This window comes from Molothrus aeneus, chromosome 9 (genome assembly GCF_037042795.1).
Source record: "Molothrus aeneus isolate 106 chromosome 9, BPBGC_Maene_1.0, whole genome shotgun sequence".
NCBI classification, from domain to species: Eukaryota; Metazoa; Chordata; class Aves; order Passeriformes; family Icteridae; genus Molothrus; species Molothrus aeneus.
The window spans coordinates 21,522,357-21,545,913 of NC_089654.1; the positions used below are offsets into that span (position 1 = coordinate 21,522,357).

At 38.1% G+C, this 23,557-nt stretch overlaps 1 protein-coding gene across 1 annotated transcript in view; it reads right to left on the bottom strand.

Annotated features, from left to right (window-relative positions):
* Positions 1-268: 268 nt before the first annotated feature.
* The window catches only part of NR5A2 (nuclear receptor subfamily 5 group A member 2), an 83,688-nt gene continuing 60,399 nt past the window's right edge, over positions 269-23,557 (bottom strand). Inside the window, exon 8 of the mRNA XM_066555901.1 lies at positions 269-516. Coding sequence (XP_066411998.1) covers positions 269-516 — 248 coding nt within the window. The remainder of the gene's footprint in view (positions 517-23,557) is intronic.

The following is a 23,557-nucleotide window of genomic DNA, read 5'->3' on the forward strand; positions in this document are numbered from 1 at the left end:
ATTCTGTCCTTTTTCTTGTTGACATTGGTGATGGTATCCACTTGGTAAGTTCACTCCGGTATAAAGTCCTATATAGATTCCTTTGGGGATGTGTAGCATATGATTCACAGTTTGCAATACAAATACCCTGATACATCACTTATTTACTATTAGTATTTGATTATTACACCATTTTGCAAAGTCTTAAAACCATGTTTTAATTAGTGTTGCTTGGAGCAGTTCAGAATAATTTCTTTTCCTTGAAAGCAGAAGCTCTAATGGGTATAATTTATGCTCTCTTTGCATGCAGCATCTCAATGAGAAGGTTATTACACGGCACATCCCCGTTCAGGTGTTTGTAGTAGAGGTATTCTTCGGCCTGCATACTGATAGCCCGGATTTCTGGTAGTCGCAGGAGAAGCTGCCCAAATTTGTCTGTTTGCTGTGGGTAATTACACATGGTGTAGTCCAGCAGAGCAGCGTTCACTTGTTCCTGAACACCTTCCACAAGCTGGAAGTTCTCGAGGTTTTTGACATCTGAATGATAATAAAAAAAAGACAGAAAAAAACCCAGGTAACAATTCAGTTGCATTTTAATTCCTGTTTATGAAGTCAGTGTTTCACTAAATGGATGTATTTTTTTGCCTCCTGACAAAAGCATACTTTACAAGCTGCTGAATATTCAGTGAACCCTTTTGCCAACTTTCCTGGGAAAATGATCACAAAAGAGCTTTAGTGGAGTGTCTTGTTGAAATTCTGCATATACCTCAAATCAATTAGACACCAATGGAGTCTGAGCAAGGTCAGCTCTTTTCATAGCTAACAAAAAGAAAGGTTGAGGATTCCTAAAGTAGAAGACCATAATATATTGCTAGCAAATGAGTCCCAAGAGGAAGCCCTATCTTTAACCTACTATGTTACACAATTCATATAATTCTGTATTAATTTTTCTGACCCAAGGTGAAATCTGTGTCCAGGGTATGATGTAGTTAATTCTAATAAAAAGTGACAGTGCTCTTGTTTCTGTTTGACATTTTCAAAATGATTCTGAAAGCCTTTGACTTGTCTAGCCTATGTTAATGAACCATCTGGTACACTCCAGTGACTGCCAAAATAATATTCCCTACTAGAAACTCTCTAAAATATATATTTCACTGACTAATGATCTTTATAAAATGAAATCATTGTCCTTTGGGTGGAATACTAGATAAGAATGGTACCCTTTAACCTGCATATGGTTTCTGAAATCCAACACAGATTTTTTTTTTTTCTGGTATTGGACAACGGGGCATTTACATCAGCACGGCAGGTACAGTTTGTTCACTCTGCCTTTGTTTGATTATCTTCTGTTCCTATACAGCAAGTACAAGCTCTGGAAATGCTGGTCAAAGATAAATGCCAGTATATTATCTTCTCATTGTTTGCTCCCCTGTGTAAAAACCACTCAGATGAAATTGTCTTTTAACATGTCTGGTGAATGCAGAAGTTATTCTAAAGCTTGCAAATTAGAGTGCTGCTCTAATGCAAGAAGAGGGAGCTGATTAGAGAGCACTTGCTGGGAGAGCTTGTTTTGGTCGTGTTTGATCATTTTTACCATCAGTAGAGTACTGTAGCACTTTCTTGTAAGGCTAGAGCATGGTGCTACTGGGCACAACTATGCTGCTTATTCACTTTGTAGAAAGACAAATCTGTTAATCTGTGGATATTTTTGGAGCCCAGGAGATGGAGAATTTTGCAGAATTTGGTTCATTGTAAATGCCAGCCTCTGATTGTGGGGAAATGAGTGTTTTCCTTTGCAAAACAGGAACACATGTTGGTCACCCACTCCATTGGGAGCCTGGGAGGCTGGGTAAATTGGGTCTCACTGCAGCTTTTCCTAGAAGTGCTTTAAACAGAGCAAATACTGGTTTCTGCACATAACTTTGTGCTGGAACATGAGGGAAATGGTTGGGGGAGGCAAACATTGTCTTTAGAACAAGGGAATAGGAAAGATGCCAAGGGTCCCGGTGGCTGCCAGTGGCAGCACACAGAGCCTCCAGAGCCGAGTTCCAGGCTGTGAGCAGGAGCCCCTCTGGAATGTGCTGGCTGCCAGCTGCACGCTGGATTCCCTCTTGCGTGAACCGGGGCCAGTGCTTCCTGCTGGGCTTGTTATTGCCTGCCTCTTTCCTGTCCCAGTTTCACTGTGGAAATGAAGCGAGTGACTCCTGGATTTGTGCTGCTTGTTTGGGAACTGGGGACATAACATCCACCACAATTTTGCTAGTTGACTTAAGGAACTTGCCAGTAATAGTGAAATTGTGATGGCTGTCCAACAAGAATCGTCTCAGCTTTACATTATCCCAAGTGAAGAGGACTGGAAACTTCAAAGCTGCTATGCCTGGTCCCTTAGCTATTCAAACTCATTTATCCAAAGTCTTTTTGCCAGTGTCTCTGGAGATCTTTAGATAATCACGTTTTCCTGTACTACACTGGACATTTTCTGATATAAAATATAGCTGTTTATTATTTTATGTACCTACAGAAAACTCCCAAGGTATTTTGTACCTAGTGTAACCTGGTTTAAAAATTGGGTGTTCTAAGCATATTTTTATAAAGCTAAAAAAGAAACAGTATCACCTATCACAATTAGCTTAAATAGGTTGTTTCAGATGCAAAATATAATCATGAATGAATTGCTAGAACATAAAAACTCCCACAGAAAACAGGGACTATGCTGGAGATTAAACTGTCTAACAGCAAGGTAAAATGTATGATTTCAGAATCAGTATTTGGAACTTTTTTCCTCTGTAAAAATAACTAAGTCAGAAAGTTTTACAAACTGTTATCTAATTCAACCCCCTTTAAATTCAAAGGGCATCTTTCTGTTACTTTCTGTCTATTTTGAGCCATACTGTGTATGAGATTGTGCTGGCTTCTTGGAAAACCAAGTTCATTATTATTTTTACCCTCTATTTAAATGTTATTGCATGGATTAGATATTTATTGAAAAATCACAAGATAAATTTTTACAGAGATAAGGAAGAAACAAAGAGAATTGCAAACTTTTAATATTTTTCTACAAAAGTGGCGAATTTAATATGTCTTTTAGAGCCAAATGTTCTTCTGTTTTTAGCTGTATTGATGCCATACTCCAAGTCAAGAGGAGGCATAATATTTTATATATTATATATTATCCCCAAACCCAGGATCAGTGCTTTTTGGCAGTGGGTGCATGGGTGCAGTGTGGCCTCAGGCTGTCCCATGGGCATTGCAGAACTGCAGGGGAAGGTCTGTGCTGGTCTCTTTCCTCGTCTTGAGACAGTTCCTTCTATGTGGCAACATAAGCACTGCATCTAAGATTTAGAAACAAGTCCAGTTTATGCTAACAGTAAACAAAAGTAGTTCTGGGCTCCTGTGCCACTTTCAGCCTGGGAAAATACTTTTAATGTCTTTCCTCTAAACAAGTTCTTGCTATTTGTGGTGAGGCTCGGTGCTTGTAAACAAGATGTTATTAGTTAACCAGTGAAAATATGTAGATTTTCCTGAATTTCTATACTGAATCAGGGACAGTCCAAGTTATCACAATTTAGGATATCACTACATAATTCATTTGTGTGTAGATGTCTTCAGGACTGCAATTACCAGAGTAGGGACATAGAGGCAACCTGATTTGGGGTGAGTCTCTGTGAAGTGACCAAGATCTCTGCATATGACTTTTGATGTGTGTTCTTATCTCATATCCATTAACAGTGAATGTTGCAGTTAAGCAAATGAGACAATCTGAACAGAGAGAAGTCAAAGGACATGTGCTGAGAGCGCTGTGTAAAACTCCACTGTCATCTCTCAAGCTCTCCTGGGATAGTTATATGTTGTCAAAAATACGTTTGCTGAACCCATAATTGCAATAAAAATTATGTGGTTTTTTTTGAGAGAGAATCATAAACTGTAGCTCTGGTTAAGATTAGTAGTAACAAAGGAAAACATGTGTTTCCAGTACCTTCAAATTATGCAGGTAGAACAAGAAATGGTACTGTTTTCACTGGTGATACTTAGTGTTGGTTGACAGTGATACAAATAATAATGTTGGGGTTTAAGTAGATGGTTTTCCTGTGGTTTGAGTTTGGTTTTGTGCTCAGTGTTTATTATGGAACTCTGGCCAAACAGATTTGGTTTTACAAGTATTTCCTTTGACTGCTAAGGAGTTAACTTGGTGAGACACCAAGCAATGCTGGTGTAGCTGCTGAAGGCAGACAGTACAATGAGTGTGAAATCTGTTACTGATGTGTACAGCACGACATCCCTTATCCTTTCACATAATTCCTCATTCCTGTTATTTTTTTTTAAACTGGAATGTCTCTTATCGATCTTTACATCGGTTAGTAACAATTTAAAGTACACATGTTTAAGCTTAATGCAAGAAATCATTTTCTGAAGTTCAGATGCTTGTAAATTAAATGAGTAGGAGTAGGTCCCCCCCTCCCACCCACACACCCTTTAAATCCTAGCAGCTAGAAAAAGTGTTTTGTGTTTCTACAGTAAGTATCAGTCTCTTAGCTCTTCTACTTTATTCACTCAGGGACTAATTACCAACTTTTTACATGAAACAGGCTTACTGTGAGCTCACAGTGGGGCGCGCATCTTTTTCTATCCTTACTGAAAAGTAAACCCTTAGGTCTTCTGGAATATATTATATATTTTACAAGAAATAGCAATTGCTTTTCTGTCAAACAAAGAATTTTTGTTCTCTATAGCTTACTTTTGACGATTAAGACAAAAACAGTATTATAGTGTGTCAGGATCTGCTCTGCAGTCACAGTAAAGATCTGCCAGTATTCCCAGACATCCCCCATTTTGATTATTTTCCACATCTGCCATAAAACCGTGTGTTAAGCTGAAACTGCATACAACATTCAGCCCAAGGAGAACACTTTTGCATATTTTCCCCCAAAATGGGTCTGGTCTTTGGAGGGGAAAAATATTTAGGTTTCAGAGAGATTTTCTCCCTCTCATATTCCAAACATGAAATAGTGAAAATTTGGGGGTGTACTAATCTATAGAGAGTTTCCTTTGGTCTGGGAATTTTGAAAAGAAAAATGAAACAGAATGAGAGATTTAACTTTGAAAAATAGTAACTCCTTGGGAGCACTAAATATTTCCCAGAGAAAGCTGCTTAAATTTTACTGCTCATGTCTTTTATTCGATGCTGTTTCTACATGAAGCCATGAAGAGGTGTGAACACAGCTCAGTTGCCTCTTTGCATTTTGCACCATTGCAAGGACAAAATAAGATTTTGGGCCTCTCCATGGGAAAGAGGATTTCTCCCTTTCACAAGGCTGCTTCCAGTCTCATGGATACTCCGGGCTCTAGAGCTGGTTACCAGCCCTGGCCTGAGCTCCCTCACCCGAGGGGGCTAATGAGCCCCATCATTTAAGGACTTTATTGAAACCCAATGCCTCTAAACTTAGCAGCTCTTTGGAACGACTGTAGCTCATCGATAAACTGTTACATCTTCTAAACTCTGCTGAGGCTGGTTTTGGCCAGGATGGCCTTTAGGCTTGCCCTCTGAGAGGTTTGCCTGGTTCTTTCCAACCATGCTGCACGGCTTAAGAAGCAGCATTGCCTCTGCCTAGAAGTGTTCTGTTTTATCAGGGAAAGAGACAACGTGCCTCCCCACATGGCTGGGGCTCTCATCATGGCCTTTTGGGTGAGGCAAATTCCCATTTGAGCTTGAGGATGAAATACGTTAGTTCTGATGAAGTTTTTTACCCCAAAATAGTTCAAAGAAGGGGAATTAACCAGGGCTGAGGTGATGTTATCAAACCTGATACATAACAAACCTTGAACAGATTTGTACTACTTTTTCCTGCTTTCTGCTAGCCCTGTGAAATCTGTGCATTATAGGACTTAAAACACAGGTAGATTTTTGACATGTGGTAAAAATTATTTTGAAGGCAGGTGTACTAATGGTTGATAAAGTGCCCATCTCTGAAAATTACCCACAATTCTCCTTCACTGAAACTAAGGGCAACAGCAGCAGTTCCATATAGCACATCTGTCATGAAGGCAGATGCATGCCATTCTATAGCTAAGCCTTCTTGACAGACAAAATGCTGTAATGAAGGAAGATTTATGGTAAAGATAAGCTCCTTACTACAAAATTCCCCTCAATTTTATTACAGCAGGACTGTGCTGAATATTATTCACTTAGAAGTCATGGGAAACAATTCTTGATAGATGTTTTTTAATCAGTGATAAGCTGCATATATTTACCACTTTCCAAACCTTGAAAAACCTCTATACTGTAAGAACAAAAAGCACTTTTCTTAAGACTCCCAAGTCCAAACTGAATGTGTAGAAAAATTTTCCTGTCTTTAGGATTCTTTTTTGGCAGTGGCTAAGCTGTCTGTAACAGTGCAACAGTCGATCTCTGATTATTTATTAGGGTCATAAAGTAATTTTCATTTTCAGTTGAACGTAACATCTGATAAAGGGCACATTGTTTTGAAAATCTTAATTAAATTCTTCTATAGCAGAATGTTTCATTCATGCCCTAGTATTGGGCAAGACTGTATATACTTTTAAAGTGAGAACAAGATACTTAGGAGAACAAGCTGCAATTCCTAGTCGGGATCCTATTTCACTCCCTCAGTTTTCAATCTTGATGGACTTCCGGTTTCAGAAGAACTTAGACTGAACTAAAACATTTTCATATTGCTTTATAGTGGTAGGCTTCTTTCTATTGCTATTTAAAGCATTGAAGCCTATTCTTCTTTTCTAAAAAGATTGTAAAATGATGGATTCTTACTGAGAAGCTCCTGATGTCTGTTAAAAACCATGTTTATTGATTTTGTGAGTAATTTTATAATTGCTTTTGGCACTGTTAGCTCTGCAATGGGAAGAGAGACATGGGAAAAAAGGTGGATTCCTCTCCTTGTGTGAATGTGGAAGTAGGTTACTACATTTCAGTTGTTTCTTTTCTTACAGTACCAGTAAAGACAAAGGGCAAAGCTTAATTTGATTTCTTGAATCTTTATGACTGGTGTAATTACTGAGTCATCACTCAGGAAAATAAAACAGCTTGACTTTCAGCAGCTCAGGCTGCATTTACTCTCTTGGAAGTTAAACAAACAAAATCTCCACTCACTTCTTGTCCTGACACCCCAGGAACCAACATCCTTATTACTTGCACATGAAGCATATGTGATATGGTGGCCATTGAAACACAATCAAACAAGATCCTGTCAGGCCTCTGATGGAAGAGTTGCTCACAGATCCTGTCCCAAATTCCACAGCCAGCTACACCCTTAAATACAAAGTCCAGCATTTCTCACTGCAGTTTGGGAGGGAAAAATATATCCAGGTTCAGCCACAAAGCCAGGGGTGGTAGATCTACACAGCCAGGGGTATGGGGAGCCAGTGGGGATGAAACTATGCCCCAGCCCAGGAGATGTGGGGACAGACCACAGCCCCAAGCAGTGGTTTGGTTCCACTGCTGGCATTTCAGCTTTGCCATGCTTAAACTCCACTACCACCTCTCTTTCTTTCACTTTCTAAAGCTCCCTCCCTGCCTGCAGTTCTGCCCCTGCTGAAGTCCAGCCTGGCTCCTGCCTGGTGGGTCAGCAGTGAAACATTTCTTGTCTCTTGCTCATCTGGGACTGAGGGGAGCCCATCCATGGCCCAAAGGTATTTTAGTCCAAGCTTCAGCATTCACTGATAGGATTATTTTCCATATAAAAGAGTAGCTGCTGCTTTCTTTGAAGACATGACAGAGGAACAGGAGTTTGGAGAGCAGTTGCTGTGTTGTGTCTTCAAGGAAATTCCCCAAACAACTGGAATCTCTCCCCATGCCAATGGGTGGTCTCTGCTATTGCTTGCTGTTCTCAGTGAAAGTGTGCTTCAGTCTTTAGGTTGAAGCACTGCTGGTGCATTGGATAAATTGACCCAATGTGGTTAAGCCCAAATTTCCTGCCTGCCTTGCTAGGCTGGTGGAAAGGGAACCTGCCTGGGCTGATGTGGCTTTCTGGTTCCTGCTTCTAGGCTTGTTTTGTGTTTGATCTAGTGACTGCTTAAGGTAAATGACAGATCAATTCTAGAAAAAATGCCTCAATCTAAATCTCTCTTTTCTAGGAAAAAAAATCGGTAACGACTGTCTTGTGGAGGCATGGTCATATTTGTATGTGAGCACATGTTGGTAACTAGGGCAGAAATGATTTAGTGAAGGTCTCATAGGTAAACCAAGAAAGAAGGTGAGTCAAAACATTCTTTTTGGAACTCCTCACCTCATCCCAGGGCCATAATATATGTTTGGGCAGTAAATGTTTGTATTTGAATATTCGGTTAGAATGAGCATTGGTAACAAAACTACTGTGCTAATTATCCTCCTATCACCATGTTTTTTATGTATATATGCTTACATACAGGCAAATCTGCCAGAGCAGTAGTATCACAGTATCAAATTTCATAAAGGCAGGAATTAGGCTTCTGATAAGCTAAAAAATGAGACTAAGTAGGAAATTTATTGAACGAAAGAGTTTCCCCAGTTAATTTCTGCAACATCACTTGAATCTTCAATAGCACACAGAGCTGTTGGTGTTTTAAGGGAATTATCTGTCAATGCCTGCAATTTGTAGGGTGTGAATAGTTTAAGATGTCATAAATATTTATGAAGTTCCTGGGAATGGTGATAGGACATCATACAAGTCCTTGAAGTTACGAACTGAGGCAGGAAGGGTGTTATATGCAAATTAAAATAATAGTGTGGTATAATTTTAAGAAGACCAAAAACCAATCTATTATTTAGGTGAGAAGAAGCTGAATATTTAGAAAGTAAGGAATGAAAATTTTTGAGAGATTTGCTTTTACCTAGAAAAATTTTGCTCTGCTTTTGCCTAGACATTTGTAACTTTTCTGAATGTTTGCCTTTATTGGTCTCATGAGAAGCTTGCACATTATCTGTCTTTTCCCTTTCTATCCCTCTCTTGCTACTCAAGTGCTGTTTAAAGTAGGAATAATGGAACAGATTAATCTCAGAGGTATTTCTGCTGCTGCCACTGGAAGTTGACCAAGGGGTGATATAGGTCCAAAAAGAAGAAATATAAATATTTTCTGGAAAAATATAGGATATAAATTTCTACTGAGGTTAAAGCACAGAAATGCAGCTGCCACTGAAACCCTTTTGAGTATCAGGCTCTATCCTTTTATAAAGCCCATCTGTCTCTGCAGATTATAAAAAATGCATGATCATAAAAAGCAGCACTCCTTAGGGGAAAAATCTCTCTGTACTAATCTTGTAGTCACTTCACAAAACAGTTTCTAATCCCAAATTTGCATTAGATTTTCAGTCAGGAACTTTTGTGGTTTTTGCAAAGTTTTCCTATTCCATTAGAATAAGATATGAGGTACAGTTTGTTCAGGTGGCAAGTCCAGACTATGAATAAACCAACGTTATCATATGAAAGAGAATTAAACAGGCAGATCCAAGTGGGGATATATTAAGCCAAATTTAAGCTCCAGTAGTTGAATTTAGCCTGTACTAGATGTCTGGTTTGCCTCAGGATATATTCAGCTTTCCAGCTAATCGACTGAGGAAAACTGCCTCAGGTATGATAAAATTTACAAGAGAGCTCAGTCAAATAGCTCTTGTTATAAATACTAGCTTAAAGGCATTCTTCTGGTCTTTGGGATCAGAACTGTATTTGCATTTAATTATTATATTTCAAACTTTTTCTACTTGGTTAAAAATATTAGACCAGCCAGTTTGGATTATATCATTATAGTGATTTCCAGATAATGGTTGAACTTCTTACCAGATTTTTATTACTGGGTGAATATTGTTTGGCTTTATTCTTTTGTTAAATCTAAATTCCCACAGGAGCAAAAATTATTATAATATATTCTCATTGAGAGAAGGAGAATTAAGCAAAGGTGTTTTAGTGATGTGCTGATCTAAGAGGTACAGCACTCTGTGATGATTTTCTGTCAACATAATTGACCACTAATTCAGAGCTTTAAGCCTCTTGCACTATTTTCAGACAAGGCTTAGTGTGAGAACTAATTTTCTTTTAGTCATTGATTTCAAAAACCTCTTTTTACCCTTTTCTGAGACTTTTCAAGACATGGTTTTACTAGGTCTGTGTGCCAATATTTGCACTAACAGTTTGAAGTTTTTTTCACTGAACCAAGTTGTATCAGTGGAAGCTGATTCTAGTTTAGAAAGAACATGAAAAAGAAAATCACCTCTGCCTGTGTAAGATACAGGAAGTGGAAATCAGTAACAGAACTATTTTCTTTTATAATTGTGCTGAGATAACATAAAATTAAATGCTTTTATTTATTTGCTCAGTACTGAAAGCACTACAGTAGAAACAAATATACGATGCCTGTTATCCAAACACTTGAATTCTGCTATTTTTGAGAGGTGGACTCTCCTCTAGGCAGTTACAGTTATCTTCTATGTAAATGTAGCTGCAGACAGCTAACAAGACATTGATGGTACACTGAAGCTGATGCTGTTTCAATCCCCTAACAAATTAGCACTGACAAAAAACCACACTGGCTTAGATGAAAAGAGCCAACAAGTTTGGTAATGTCATATACAGGAGTGTACCAGTCACCAGATCACTGCCACACCTGACTGCAGCAGCCCATGAATTCGCTCAAATGTGCAAAGGAGTATTGCCAGTATTGCCTTTGTGGACAATGAACACAACTAAGGGAGATAATTTTCTGCTGCACTATTTCAAAACACATTGTTTCTGACATTTGATCTGAGAGGGAGTTGCAAATTTCACTTTTTACTGTCCCAGATGTCTGAGCTTAGTTGTGGAAATGGTTTGACAAATGGGATGACTGAAGCCCAAATAGGGACATCTCCAACTACAAGTGCCAAATAGGGACATCTCCAACTGCAAGTGTCAGTGCTGCCTGTAGGAAACACTGGAGAGGCACCCAGTGTGTGTCAAAAGAGCCTTTGGACTATTTTTGCAAAGATTTAGATGTGTTCTTCATCCTTATTCCTTAAACTTTTAAACACACAGATATGAAGGCTAAAGAAAAGCCCACTTGAAAGTCCCTCTGGCAGCATGGTTACTCATCAATCAGAGTAGGGAAGTGAGGAATAGAGCAAATACTCTTACACCTGCATTTCAAACATGCAGCTCTTAGGAGAGAGAGAGAGTTTTACTTTTCAGTTGCCTCTGATTTCTTGACAGGAAGTCCTGGTCAGAAAGGACTGGACACTCTCAGTGAGGTACTGTCTCAGCACAATTTTAACATTTCAATCGCTCAGTAAGAAATAGCAGCAGGAAAACTGCAGATTTGTGCTCACTGCTCAGCTCAGACTGAAATATTTTGGTCAGATATGGATGAGATGTTTCCATAGACAACACAGTCACAGGCTTAACAGGAGGAGCATGAATTATGGGGCTCCAGATCCAGACTAGCCAAGAAGCTGTGCTTTCCTGTAGCCTTAGAGCCATGGCAGACAGTGGGATAAGCATTTGGCAGGATACAATTGATGTGCATACACATGTGCATCCTCATGCTTTAGTTTCATGGAAATCCACAGGCTCTCAAATCTAAGGTAACTGAGCATCAACCACTGCATTTACAGCTGTAAATCACCATAGTCTCAAAGTGCCAAAGTGACCACTAACTCCTGCAGCCGAGCTGCCTGCCTGCCCTGCAGGGACTCCTGCCCAGTTGCTGGGGAAATGACCTGAAACATTGAATGTCTTGGGCTCCTTCAAGGCAGTGCACTCACATGCTTACTGTTCTTGCCTTTCTTCATTTACATTTGCTAATTGGAAGTTAATTTGTTCCCAGAGGCAGGCAAGTATTTTTAAACCAAAAATCACCCTATTTTTTTCCAAACCTTGTGTTGAAAAGCAACTCAGTGCTTTTCCTAGTGCACAGTCCTAAGAGCACCTCTGAGTGTGTGCTAACACCATGCTGCCTCTTTCAACTCTATCCTATTTGTGTTTAACACAGAGATTATTGGTCTGTTTACCAGTCAGCTTGCTTTGACTAATAAGATAGACTACTTCCACAAAGATTACACAATTCTTACTGCTTCTGTCCAACCAAGTTAAGCAGAGCCCAGCAATTTATTTTGGTATTAATTTCCTCTGTCAGCATTATATTAAAAAAATACGCAGATAAGAGTACAGAAAGTAAAAATCAAGCCTGATACTTTGGGGGAAAAAAAATCACATACTGGAAAACTTGACATAGAATCCAGTTGTGTCAAAAATCTTAGATATTTGTTGTTTTCAATTCAGACATTCTTCATTTAGACCAAAATAACAGACATCTGTAGTGTACCTTACTGCTGGTGACTATTTAAGAAGTAGGTGCTCTCACAGCATGGTACTCTTTATGTGCACAGTAATGAAAGTTCACTATTGATTTTTCTGTAGCTGCTTGTAACTATTATAGTTGATACATCAATAGAAAAGGAAAGCACAATGTTTCACAGGAGGCAGAAAATCAGAGAATACATGATGCTCTGACAGTAAATCATGGCATAATCTCAAGAATTGATAGATGGTTACTGCTAACTCAAAACCCATGGCTTTCTCTGAAAAGACTAACCTATAATTGTCCAATACCTTCTAACAGACTGACTGCCCATAATAGTGGTAAAGGACACAACACAATGTTTCATTTCCAGAATAATGGTTTCCCCAAACCAGGTCGTTGTGGTGGAATTCGTTTTGTGTGTTACCACAAAGGAGGGAGAAAGAGTGGTGGGAATGCCATTTAGACTAATAGTTACAGGTTGTAGGAAAAAGACATTTTTTTTTTCCAGAAAAGAGCATAGAAGGGTTTTGTTTAAAAAATAAAAGAGGAAGAGAAGTTGTCATTAATTTTTAACTTGCAAAAGTCTGCAGTTAGTTGAAAAGGAAATGCAAAAGAGCTGATTATTCTTGAGATCAAAATATTGGAGGTGTTTTGTCAAGAAAGGCAAATGCAGAGAAAATACATTTACTGTAGCTGTTTCCAGTTCCACAGTATCCTGAAAGGGAGCCAAAGGCACGTAAGTAATGAAAGCTCTTTTAAGTGTCTGCTTCTGTCTGCTGCACTTTTGAGGAGCATAACAATCTCTGAATTTTACAGTATGCCTAGTGAATTTTTAACAGGAAAGTTCTTAATTGCTTTGTTCCCTCTTTACTCCCTGGCTCATCTCTGTAGCTTCATCTATGGTTTTAATTAATTGTGAGGCTCTTTTTTTCCTGTCTCAAAACAGAAAGTGAGGAAGTGCCACCCGTAAGAAGTGGCCAGCTGGAGCACAGTGTGCAGTCTGGATGACACCGCTCCCACAGTCACCTCTCATAATGTTCCTCTCTGGAAGATATTTTCATTGTGCAGCATTGTTTTCCAGCACTTGTAAAGTAGCATGTGATTTTGATACCTGCCCTTTTCACCTTTGCTGGTGACTCCATTCTCTAAAGACAAATGTGTCCCAAATAGGATGGTCCTAGACAAGAGGAAAGGACTTTCTCAAGGTACCACCCATCCAACCTGCCTCAACCAGGTTTGAAGGACACCTGTCCTGCTAAGGCTGTAGGTTTTCCCCTGGTGAAAGACTGGACAATGTTGTCTCTCTTGTCCCAAGCAGTTTGCTGATCTCTGTTACAATTTTTGGTTTTGGGGAGGAAAGATGCTGTTGTAGTCTCTTTCCCCATTCTGTTGTTGAAATCTTTCTCTTTGCTGAGATGAGATTTTCCTTCACCTGGCAAGCAGAGGTTTTATGTAATATGTTTATAATACTCATCAAACCCTCCTAGTACTGAAGATGATATTAAATGTAGGATTTTCCTTAATAATTTTTGAATAACCCTGTAAAGAAGACTTTTAAACTGCTCTTAGGATGATGTGTAAATTAAATTTTTTCAAGCCCCATGGACTGTTTTGGGGTTTACTCTTTCAGTTTGTCCCATGCTAAATGGCTCTGCACAGGACCAGGGCAATACTAGGAACTCCTGTTCTGAAAGGTTCATCCAGTCTTGGTAGCAGCATTGCCAGAACCTAAGGAATTGCAATTTTCATTCTCCACCCCTTTCCTGTCAGCAGAAATCATCTGGGACACACTCCAAGCCACAAGCTTGTGAAAGAGTGTTTCTGCACAGTCCCCTTCTGTCTCCCAATTCAAGATTCCAGCTGTGTTCAAGGCTGGGCCATAAAGTTTGTTTCTGAATTTTCCTTCATTGTTTCATTCCTGTTTGCTTCTGTTTCCTCTCTTTCCACCTCTGGCTTGGCTTTGATCACAGTTCTATGGTTTCTCTTTCCTTCCTGGCCTTTTCCCCCTATTTTCATGACTTCTATCTCAAGCCCTCCAGTCTCTCTCTGTTCCTCTGGTCCGCACCACTGTTGTCCCTTCTTTTCACCACTGTTGTCCATGGTTCCTGATCTGCCCAGATATCCTCTTCCACTCCTTTTCCATCCCTCTTGCAGAATCTTTTTTCCACCTGTGATTTCTTTTCATTGTTGCTTTACAGCATTTCCCCTCTCTATTTTAATTCCCTTGTTCCTTTAGAGTATTTCACCTCTCTATTTTAATTCCCTCAGAGACACACTTTGCTTTTGTTTCTTATTCAGTGCTCAATCTTGCACAAGCAGCAAAGGGGCAGGACAAAGAGGGAAATTTGCCATGGTCTACAGTGCATGTCCAGTAAATGGCCAACATTACCCATGTATAAACTCAGGTAAGAGCCTCTGCAATGTTTTTTTTTTAACTATGAATACATGAAGCAGTTTTCAGTCTATGTATTCTGGTTTTAAAAGTATTTAATAAGTTGTCTGTTACTACTACAAAGTTATTTTCATTCAGTGAAACATTTATGATTATATTCAAATTAAGACTATAGGGTAGTATTACTGGCTCCAAGATTTAGGATATTCATTCACTTATCTGTATTTTAATATATAACCATTTATTCCCATGTTATGGTAAGTACTTGACTAACAAAAGTAGTCACTGATGTTAAAGATTTCTGCCAACAGCAGCTGAAAAGATTCTATGTAATACTGTATTTCTTTTGTTACCTATATATTACATTTAAACTTGCAACTTAAACATCTAAAAATGGTAAGGAATTGTGAAATTTTTCCAAAAGTAGAGACACCTATAAATGTGGGTTACATGCAGGTAATTTTCCCCCTTATAGGAGGTGTTTAAAAGTCATCCTTACTATTATTCTATAAACATAATGGGGAAAAAGTGCAGAGCACACTGATTGGGCTATTCTGAAATCCCCACTGTCTCCACACAAAGGCAACAGTACAGAATACAAATATTGCTTGATACCCATGTTTCTAATTACTTGCAAGATTTGTATCTAACAAATATATGACCTAATTTTCTCTCAAGCATCTAATCCTATTGTTATTTCAAAACCTTGTTAAATATGCATTTTAGAAAAAAAGGACATGAAAAGGAAAAGTACTTGCGGAAGATGGTTAATCTTTTTTCCATGGCTTGCAGCTGTCAGACAAGCAGACAACATAACCAAGTAATGAACAGATTGAATCAAATTCATGCCTCAAATAATGCCATTGTACTCAACAGTTACATGAGGTATGAATTTGCAGCATTCATTGCATTTAATGAAATAAAATCAGGAACAAATCAACAGCAATTATTAACTTTCCTCTATAATTTAGTGTAGTTTATTCAAAAAACTCAATCAGCCATGAAACAGAAGGCTTTCTCTGGGATTCCTGGAAGAATTTTATCATTCACTACTCCTACATGCAGGGCTGAGATGAATGATTAAAATTTTATTTATTAAAAAATATTGGTTTAATTTTGAATTGTTCCTCATAACCCCAGAATTTGTATTTTATTCCTTTTCTATTACATGCTTTTTCCCCCCAAACCATTGATTGTAGATTTCATGAAGACAGATACTTGGAAGATAGACACTGTCCTACTTTTTTTTCATACTGCCTGCACTTGTGTGCAACCTGCATAGGAGGATGGACTAAAGCCTGTCAGCTCACTGAAATAATGTTCTTAGGAGCAAAACATTGTTTGTCACAGTCATCACTCTATATATCATTTAATATCTTAAAGAAATTTAGGAACCAATTTTTAATTGTTTGGCTTTGCTATGGGTTTTGACAGGTAAGAGAAATGAATACGTCTTTGTTTTTGTTTTTCCATAAAGAAATAAAAGCCAGGGGGAAAAAAAAAAAACCCAACACTTTTTCCTGCATGTACTAAATACACTTCTAAAATAGTCCCTCAAAAGATGAATTGTCAAAGTTTTAGACCCTGAAAATGCAGCAAGGAACTACTTTCATGCTAAGTGATTTATAAAGGAAAGGATCCAATTTTCTCAAAATTTAATCAAGATATTTTAAATCAGATTAATTTTAAAATGTTGTTTGTTATGAAATCTGTAGAGATTTCAAACTGTGTTGTTACAATCTGCCTGTACTATATAAGTATCTTTGAATTTTACCACTGTTTACAAAGATAGATAACTATTGCTTTTGTTTACCAGATTGCACAGTTGAGATATTATTTTAGGCACTTCAAAGTAATGGAGTGAGAAGCAGAATTAGAGACAAAAGGGTTGATTTCTCTGTTGAGCAATGCTGTATCCATGAAAGGAGAACGTCCCTCATGAGATTATTCTGAAATGAGGTTTTGTCCATATTCATTTGCTTTACTTTCCCAGAGGGTTAAAATAGAAAAGTGGAATAGCTCTTCTAATGGCAGAGTGGAGTAGCCTGGCTGCTTTGCCTGAGATCCAGAGAAGAGTTAAGTGTTCCAGGAGCAGGCTGGCTGTTTAACTGTTCTGCTGGCCCTCATCATCTCTAGTAAGAAATGGATCCCTGGTTTCCAAGGCAGTGTGGAACACACAGCAGTGAGGGACCATGTAAGATTGCTGGCAACTGTTCACATTAAAAGCTACCAAATTTGAATTTTTCAAATGCAGAAATAGTTGTAAAACCTGAAGTTAGAAGGCATGATAAATTTCAACTGCTTGACTATTTAGGGACAAGAAAGGACCCCCATAATCATCATTATTACCTCTTTCAGTCTTCTGCTCACTGCAAGGCATAAGTTCCCACCCAATGGTTGGGCATCAAGTCTATAACTTTTGACTGACCTCTGTGATAATAATTTAGAGAAGCACCATCTTGACTTCAGATTCAAAGAAGCAGAGCTTTCATTATATCCAGAGATTATATTTTCCAAAAGACTTACCTTGAAATTTGTGTATTCCTAATGCAATTTATTCCAAACTGATATTACAGAGCTAATCTTGCAAATGTATTCTCACTGATTTCCATGGGATGTGCACAGGGAACATTGTTTAGTTGATTAATTTTTTAACAGACACATGTTGCTTAGCAGATCACATCTCAGTGCCCCAGCATTTCATCCTTTGGCAATGGCAAAGGGTGCTGCCAAGGTACCCTTCCTATCTCATTGCTTCCCTGTCTTGGCAACTTTCCTTTCCCTGCCACATTTAGTTTCAAGGCCTTGTGGCTGTTCCTTCCTTATCTGTCATCAGTCATTCGGTGTCACAAGGTCACATCCTGCCCTGGACTTGCCCAGAATGCCATCTCCATTTTCCACCCACCACCTTTCCAGACCAAGTCCTTTTCCACTTTCTCTTTTCTGCCTCTCAGGCTTAATACGCCAGATCTATCTGTCCACCTTCCTCATTCTCTTTCAAAAGTTTTTGTAGTGACATCTGAGGGAAGCCTGGGCTGGGTGTGCTGGGACTATGCCTGTGATCCCTGTATTGTCTGCCAGTCAACACCTGTTCATCAGCACACAGGGAGACTGTGTGCTTTAAAGGAGCATTTAAAAATGTCACCTGCCATTAAGGATCCCTCATCATAAAATTAGGAAGTGTTCCTATTGCTAAGTTTGTTACAGTGAAAAATTCATCCTTGCTAGATGTCTCATTCTCCATTTTTTTGGGTTCACTCCCAGGTACTCTGCATATGAGACAATAATTTTAAAAAGTCTATTTGAAATAATGCAAAAAACCCAATAAGAATCCAAGGGAGAAATTTTTTGGTCAGAAATTGGTATGTGGAAAAAGGTACTTAAATAAATCTTGATTTTATCTATTAGTTAGTTGTCAGCTAATAATAAATTATGTTTAGTTCTTCCCTTGTTATAAATACATATTGATTAGTTTTAAACTCTGAACTTCAGAATGAGTTATATCTGGTCATTGCTAAACTGCTCTCTTCACTAAGAAAAATATCCCCAACACCTATTATACTGCACTTAATTAAGACAAGCATCAGCTTTATGTACCTTTATTTGCTTCTGCCAAGTCTCTGTGGTATAAATATTGAGCAGCTGCAACTCTTGAATACTAATCGGTCCTTCCTGAATTCCAAATGATTACATAAAGTTTAGGAAGTATTTTTCTGCCAGTATTAGTCTCCTGTACATACTCTGGGTGGACATGAGGGTTGAGACAGCCTGAATCAGATAGGTAGGCAGTAAGTATTTTTCTAAATTCAGACGTAATGTGGGGAAGCCTGAAAGCAGTGCCAGAGTGCTGTCCAGAACCCCTCGACTGCTGGTTCCTGGTGCTTACCAGGTGCAATTGTATAGGCGTCCCTGGGTGGCAGAAAGGGTGAATCTAAGAAAACTTCCAGTGGTTAAAATAAAACCACCTCGTTATTACAGCCCAAACATGTGTTTTATAAACAGCACATATATAACAAGACCTATTGAGGTCTAACAAGACCCAACTATTTAACTAAAAATAGTTGTGTATTTACAAACTCCTGAAAGTAAAAACAGTGAGAGCGACCACTTTGAAGAAGGCATTAAACCCTAAGTACTGTTTGTCCCCATGAGAGAGAAGTCATCTGTAATGACAAGTCCATGCCTGGATAAGCTCTCCATTACTGACTTGTACTGGCTTGCCAAGGAAGACTGTTGTGTAATGCTTCTCACTTCAAATTCACAGCACCTGCTTCATCCTTATCTGCAGTCAAGATCTAAATGCAAAATTTGCCAGGTTATACCTTTATATCTGTAGCACACTTAGTTATCTATAATTCTGCATTAATTGATTCTTGTCTAATTTTCTGGTCTGTTTTCCTGTTTTCCTTTTGATTTGATAAAACCCCTGCCTCACTAATTCCTTCATTTCATCCTCCTATTATATTTGTTTGTGTGCTCTTAACTATCATAATTAGTACAAAATTTTAGTCAATATTCCCTGTTATATTACCTCCAGCTGATGCTTATACTCTTATTTTCCTGTCTGCCTAAGTATGATATTAAACCCTCAGCAAAAGTATGGAAGTGAAAGTATCGACAACCTCATGTTTCATCATAGTTTGCTGCTGTATTTTTTTAATCTTTTCTGTGTATTTAGACTGGAAGCTCCCTGAAGCAGAGATTCTGCTGGTCTGTAAATCTAATAGAACAATCACTAGAAAAATGATGTTATATAAAGTACATTAAAAAGTGCAATAGCTATTTTTTTCAGTTGCAGATTGCTGTGTAACTGCATTGATGTGAATTGCTGCACCAGGTGGAACAGAGCACTGGCAGGCTTTGTGCTGCTGCTCCCCGAGTGCGTGTTTGAAGGAAACACCTTCTAGACTTGTGAGTGCTGGGAGTAGAGCTGCCTTGTGTATGCTTCATTTCAGCCTTTTTCATCTGCATTAGCATCTTAACAGGCACATTTATTTTCCATATGTGCAAATGGTGGGGCTTAGGACTTCAAATACCTCCTCCCATCTCAGCTCTGACACTTTACAGAGGCCAAAAGCAAGGAAAGATTCCTTTTCTAATATTCCTCTTAACTTGCTAATATTTCTCTCATTTTAACAGAGATGAGAATGGAGTGTTGCAGATCTACATGAACTTCTGCTGAATTTCTGCCTAAGTAAGACTGTGGTTTGTTAAAAAATTGAGTTGTTTTTTGCTAGTTTTTTTCCTGTTGCTTAAGCAAGAGCCCATTGTTTGATATCCACCACAATTAAATGTTTATTCTTTGTACTGGACCCTCTTGTCTCATGTTAAGTGGGATGTGAGATCAATAGTGGCTCTGCAATTATTTGTCCATTGATAAAGGCTTCATTTCTCAAATGAAGTACATTTGTCTGTGTCCTAACAGTGGTAAGGAAGCAGTACCAGTCAGCTGCTGCCTAGTCCAGCATTGAGCTCCACAGCCAGCAAGTGCCAGAACATGGGTCAAACTATGCCTAACTTTTTCTTACTGGCATTTCACTTTACAAACTGCTCTGATGGGAGTTTGAAAAATCATCCTTGCTGAGTTCACATAATAAAAGCTAGCAGGACAAATGGGAAGTTTTTATAAAGAGAAAACAATGACTGGATTTCAGGTAAAAAACAATGGACAAACAATGGAAAACAATGGACAAAGATTTCAGGTAAAATGACCAGTCTGTAAAGCTACTGGATGGTAAAATGAAGATGACAGACAACATTCCATTTAAGGCACTAATTTGGTTATTCAAGCATCATTTAAATTTAGTAATTTGTCAAATTTAATTGATGAAAATTTCTTTTGATTTTTTTTTTTTGTGATAGGAAGCAAATTTTGACTCCAATAAAAAAGAGTGACATTTTCTTGGCTTTAGTGAGGTCAAAATTGCATCTCCCAGTGGAGCATATGAATCTATTTCAGCCAGAATTAGACAATAAATCTGATAGATGCTGATCACACAGTTCTGTAACTGTTTTTCTCAGATGTTTGAATTCCATGTGTTGGACATGAGCTCATCAAGTAGTGTTAAAAGTAGGTTTAACACTCAAGTCAGTCAAAGATTTCTTTATTTTTTCCTATTTTTGCAATTTGTGCCTGGCCACTAACTTCCTATCAGTGGTGTGACTACAGTTGCTGAATTATCGTATCCATGCTGGTTCTTCTTCTTTGGAGGAAACCTGTCAAATGCAACTAAGAAGTTGAGAAATCCATACTTGCATATCTCTTGAGCTGCTGTTTTTTTTTGGTTTTTGTTTTGGGTTTTTTTTTTTTTTTTTTTTTTTTTTTTTGTTTGTTATCCACCTATCTTTAGATTGCAAAAACAATTGGCAGACATACCTGAGTTAAATTGTGGTTTGACATATTGATTACTTCACTCCCTAAGGTGGAATTAAGGGGAGAATATCTCTATATGTGAAATCACAGAAATGATGCCCTAGAAAACAGACTTTCTTTGGGGTTTGCAAATATAATGTAAACATCAGTCAAAGAAGGGTTGGCAAGGGGAACTGCAATGAAAGACTTTTATGTACAGAGAGGTAAGAACTAGCTACCCGTAAAGACATTTGCTTTTTACAGCTGAGAGGGGGAATTTAAAAATTATGTAGTTCTTCATATTTAACTATTTTATAGCACTGAAGAGATATCACAGTTAAGAGACTATTTACCAAACTATTCTGGCTTACTGAATAATTGTTGAGTCAACTATACCATTCTGTAGTTGGCAGTATTGGTCAGAGGGTCCCAGCCAGAGCAGGTGGCCCTGGGAAAGGACCAGTGCTCCTGTGCCTGGGGTCCCACACAGCGAGGTGAGGCTGTGCAGTGTGACTGCAGAAGGAGTTGTGTCCTGCCAGCCACAACTGCTACACATAATATGCATCTGGCTAAGCCTCAGCAGCGTCTTCTTTAATGCTGCCAAAAATCAAAAGGATTTTCCTGTATAAACCCTTTGCAAATCCTTACGACTAGATAACGAACAATTACCTCTTTAATTTAAAATCTTGCAAGCAAAATGGATATGGTTTAATTTTATTTTGAAAAATTATTCTAAGTACTTTGGGTTTTGAACATGGCTTTACTTAGTTAGTTTGCTAAAATAATTACTTCTGAAATGTTAAGTAAAAAGGCAGAACCAAATTCTTTGCCCTAAAGGAGATAGCTGGCTTTTGGATACACAGACAGGACAGTCCAGCCATGAATAACAAACAGCTTTATAAGGCAGTCTCATATCTATACAGTCATAAGAAACCAAACAACTTCTCAATAATTTAATTCTGTGGATTATTGACTTCATATTGCCTTTGAGAGGCTTTATAGCTAACATTTACTTTTCAATCAAGCACTGGACTAAAGAACAATAGTAAGAGGTTTCATTGGCTTGGTTAACACTCCTATGAACATTCTCAGAAATGTAAAAAGGCTATGTCTTGAAGCACTTTTTATTCCATTAAACATTACAGGGCCAGATTGTCAACAGCTGAGGTTTTTGAAATATTTTTTTTATTAAGTGATACATTATTGGTATTAGGACCAGTTTTCTGTAGAGATGCCTAAGAGATGTAGATATGTGCTAAATCCACTAGATACTTAGATACAATAATTGCTCCCAGTTATTTGTGTAGAATTTGATGTTTAGCTACTTCTGACAGCCCTGCTGAATGCCTACTAGCATTGTTAGACACTTCAATGTCTTCTAAACATGACTTGCTCTTAGGCTGTGAGGTGTCTTTAATTTCAGCTACATGATTAATTTGTTCTTTTGGGCAGAAACTTAAGTGCTAAGCTGGAAAAGGTATCTGTGTTTTTCATTTCAGTCTTGCCATCATTCTAGTTAAGTGTTTGCTTCTGTCCTGTGGGTCAAGTGGTAACATCTTTACATTTTGCTCTTTGCGGAGTAACATCTAGCTGTGACTATTAGCAAGTGGAATTTGCAGTATGCTAAATAATGAACTAATCGATTTCAAAGGTGTAGCTAAGACCTGTCTTAGCTACACCACTTTTACAGGCAAGTGATGTGAATAGAAGGTTCCTGTTAGCAGTAAAATTAGCTTGTTTTATAGTAGCATAAATGAGAGAAAAACTGGCTAACCTGGCTTGGTACAAGTTTGTAGGTTATTCCTGCCCAAGTGCTTCAGAAGTGGAGCACAGTACCTGGCAGAAATAGAAGAGCTAGAGGTGTGAGAATGATTCCTAAATCAGTGAAAAGTACCAGAACAGCTGATGAAAATCATTAAATAAAAAGCCTCCTAAATGTGAGCATTTTCCAAATGCACTTCATTTATTCAGCTAATTTAAAATGTTTCTGAACTGACTTGAATTCTCTAAATATTTTATAAGAAGAAAGCTACAGGCTTTATTTGTGCCACTGTATAATGACTGAAAAACCTACTTATGAGGAATTAGGAAATATGAATTCTTGTTATCCATCAGATTAATTCATAAAACATAATTTCTGCAACAAATGGTTTGCTTTCGCTTCTCTGAATCAAAGATATTCAAGCAATGAAGCCCTGAATACAAAATGTTAATAGTTACCAAGGAAATCCATCATCTCTTCCTAGAATTCAAAATGGACATACCTCAGAATGATCCATTCCTGTTAGCATCATTCTAATTTCATTATAATTTGTAAAATCTTTTCTGTCTTCTGCATGTTCTGTCCCCTGTACCTCTGAAGGATTGACCTTTTATCTTCCCTACATTTAAAGGGAACTTTATCTAAAATTTTCTCAAGCAAGTTCAAATTCTGTAACACCTAAGAGAGACGTATTTAAGACTGTAATTGAGATCTACAGTGTGACCAAAAGTGTCTCTTTTAGTCTATTTGCAATTGTTTCACAATAATTTATTTTTAGAATTTGATTAATTTA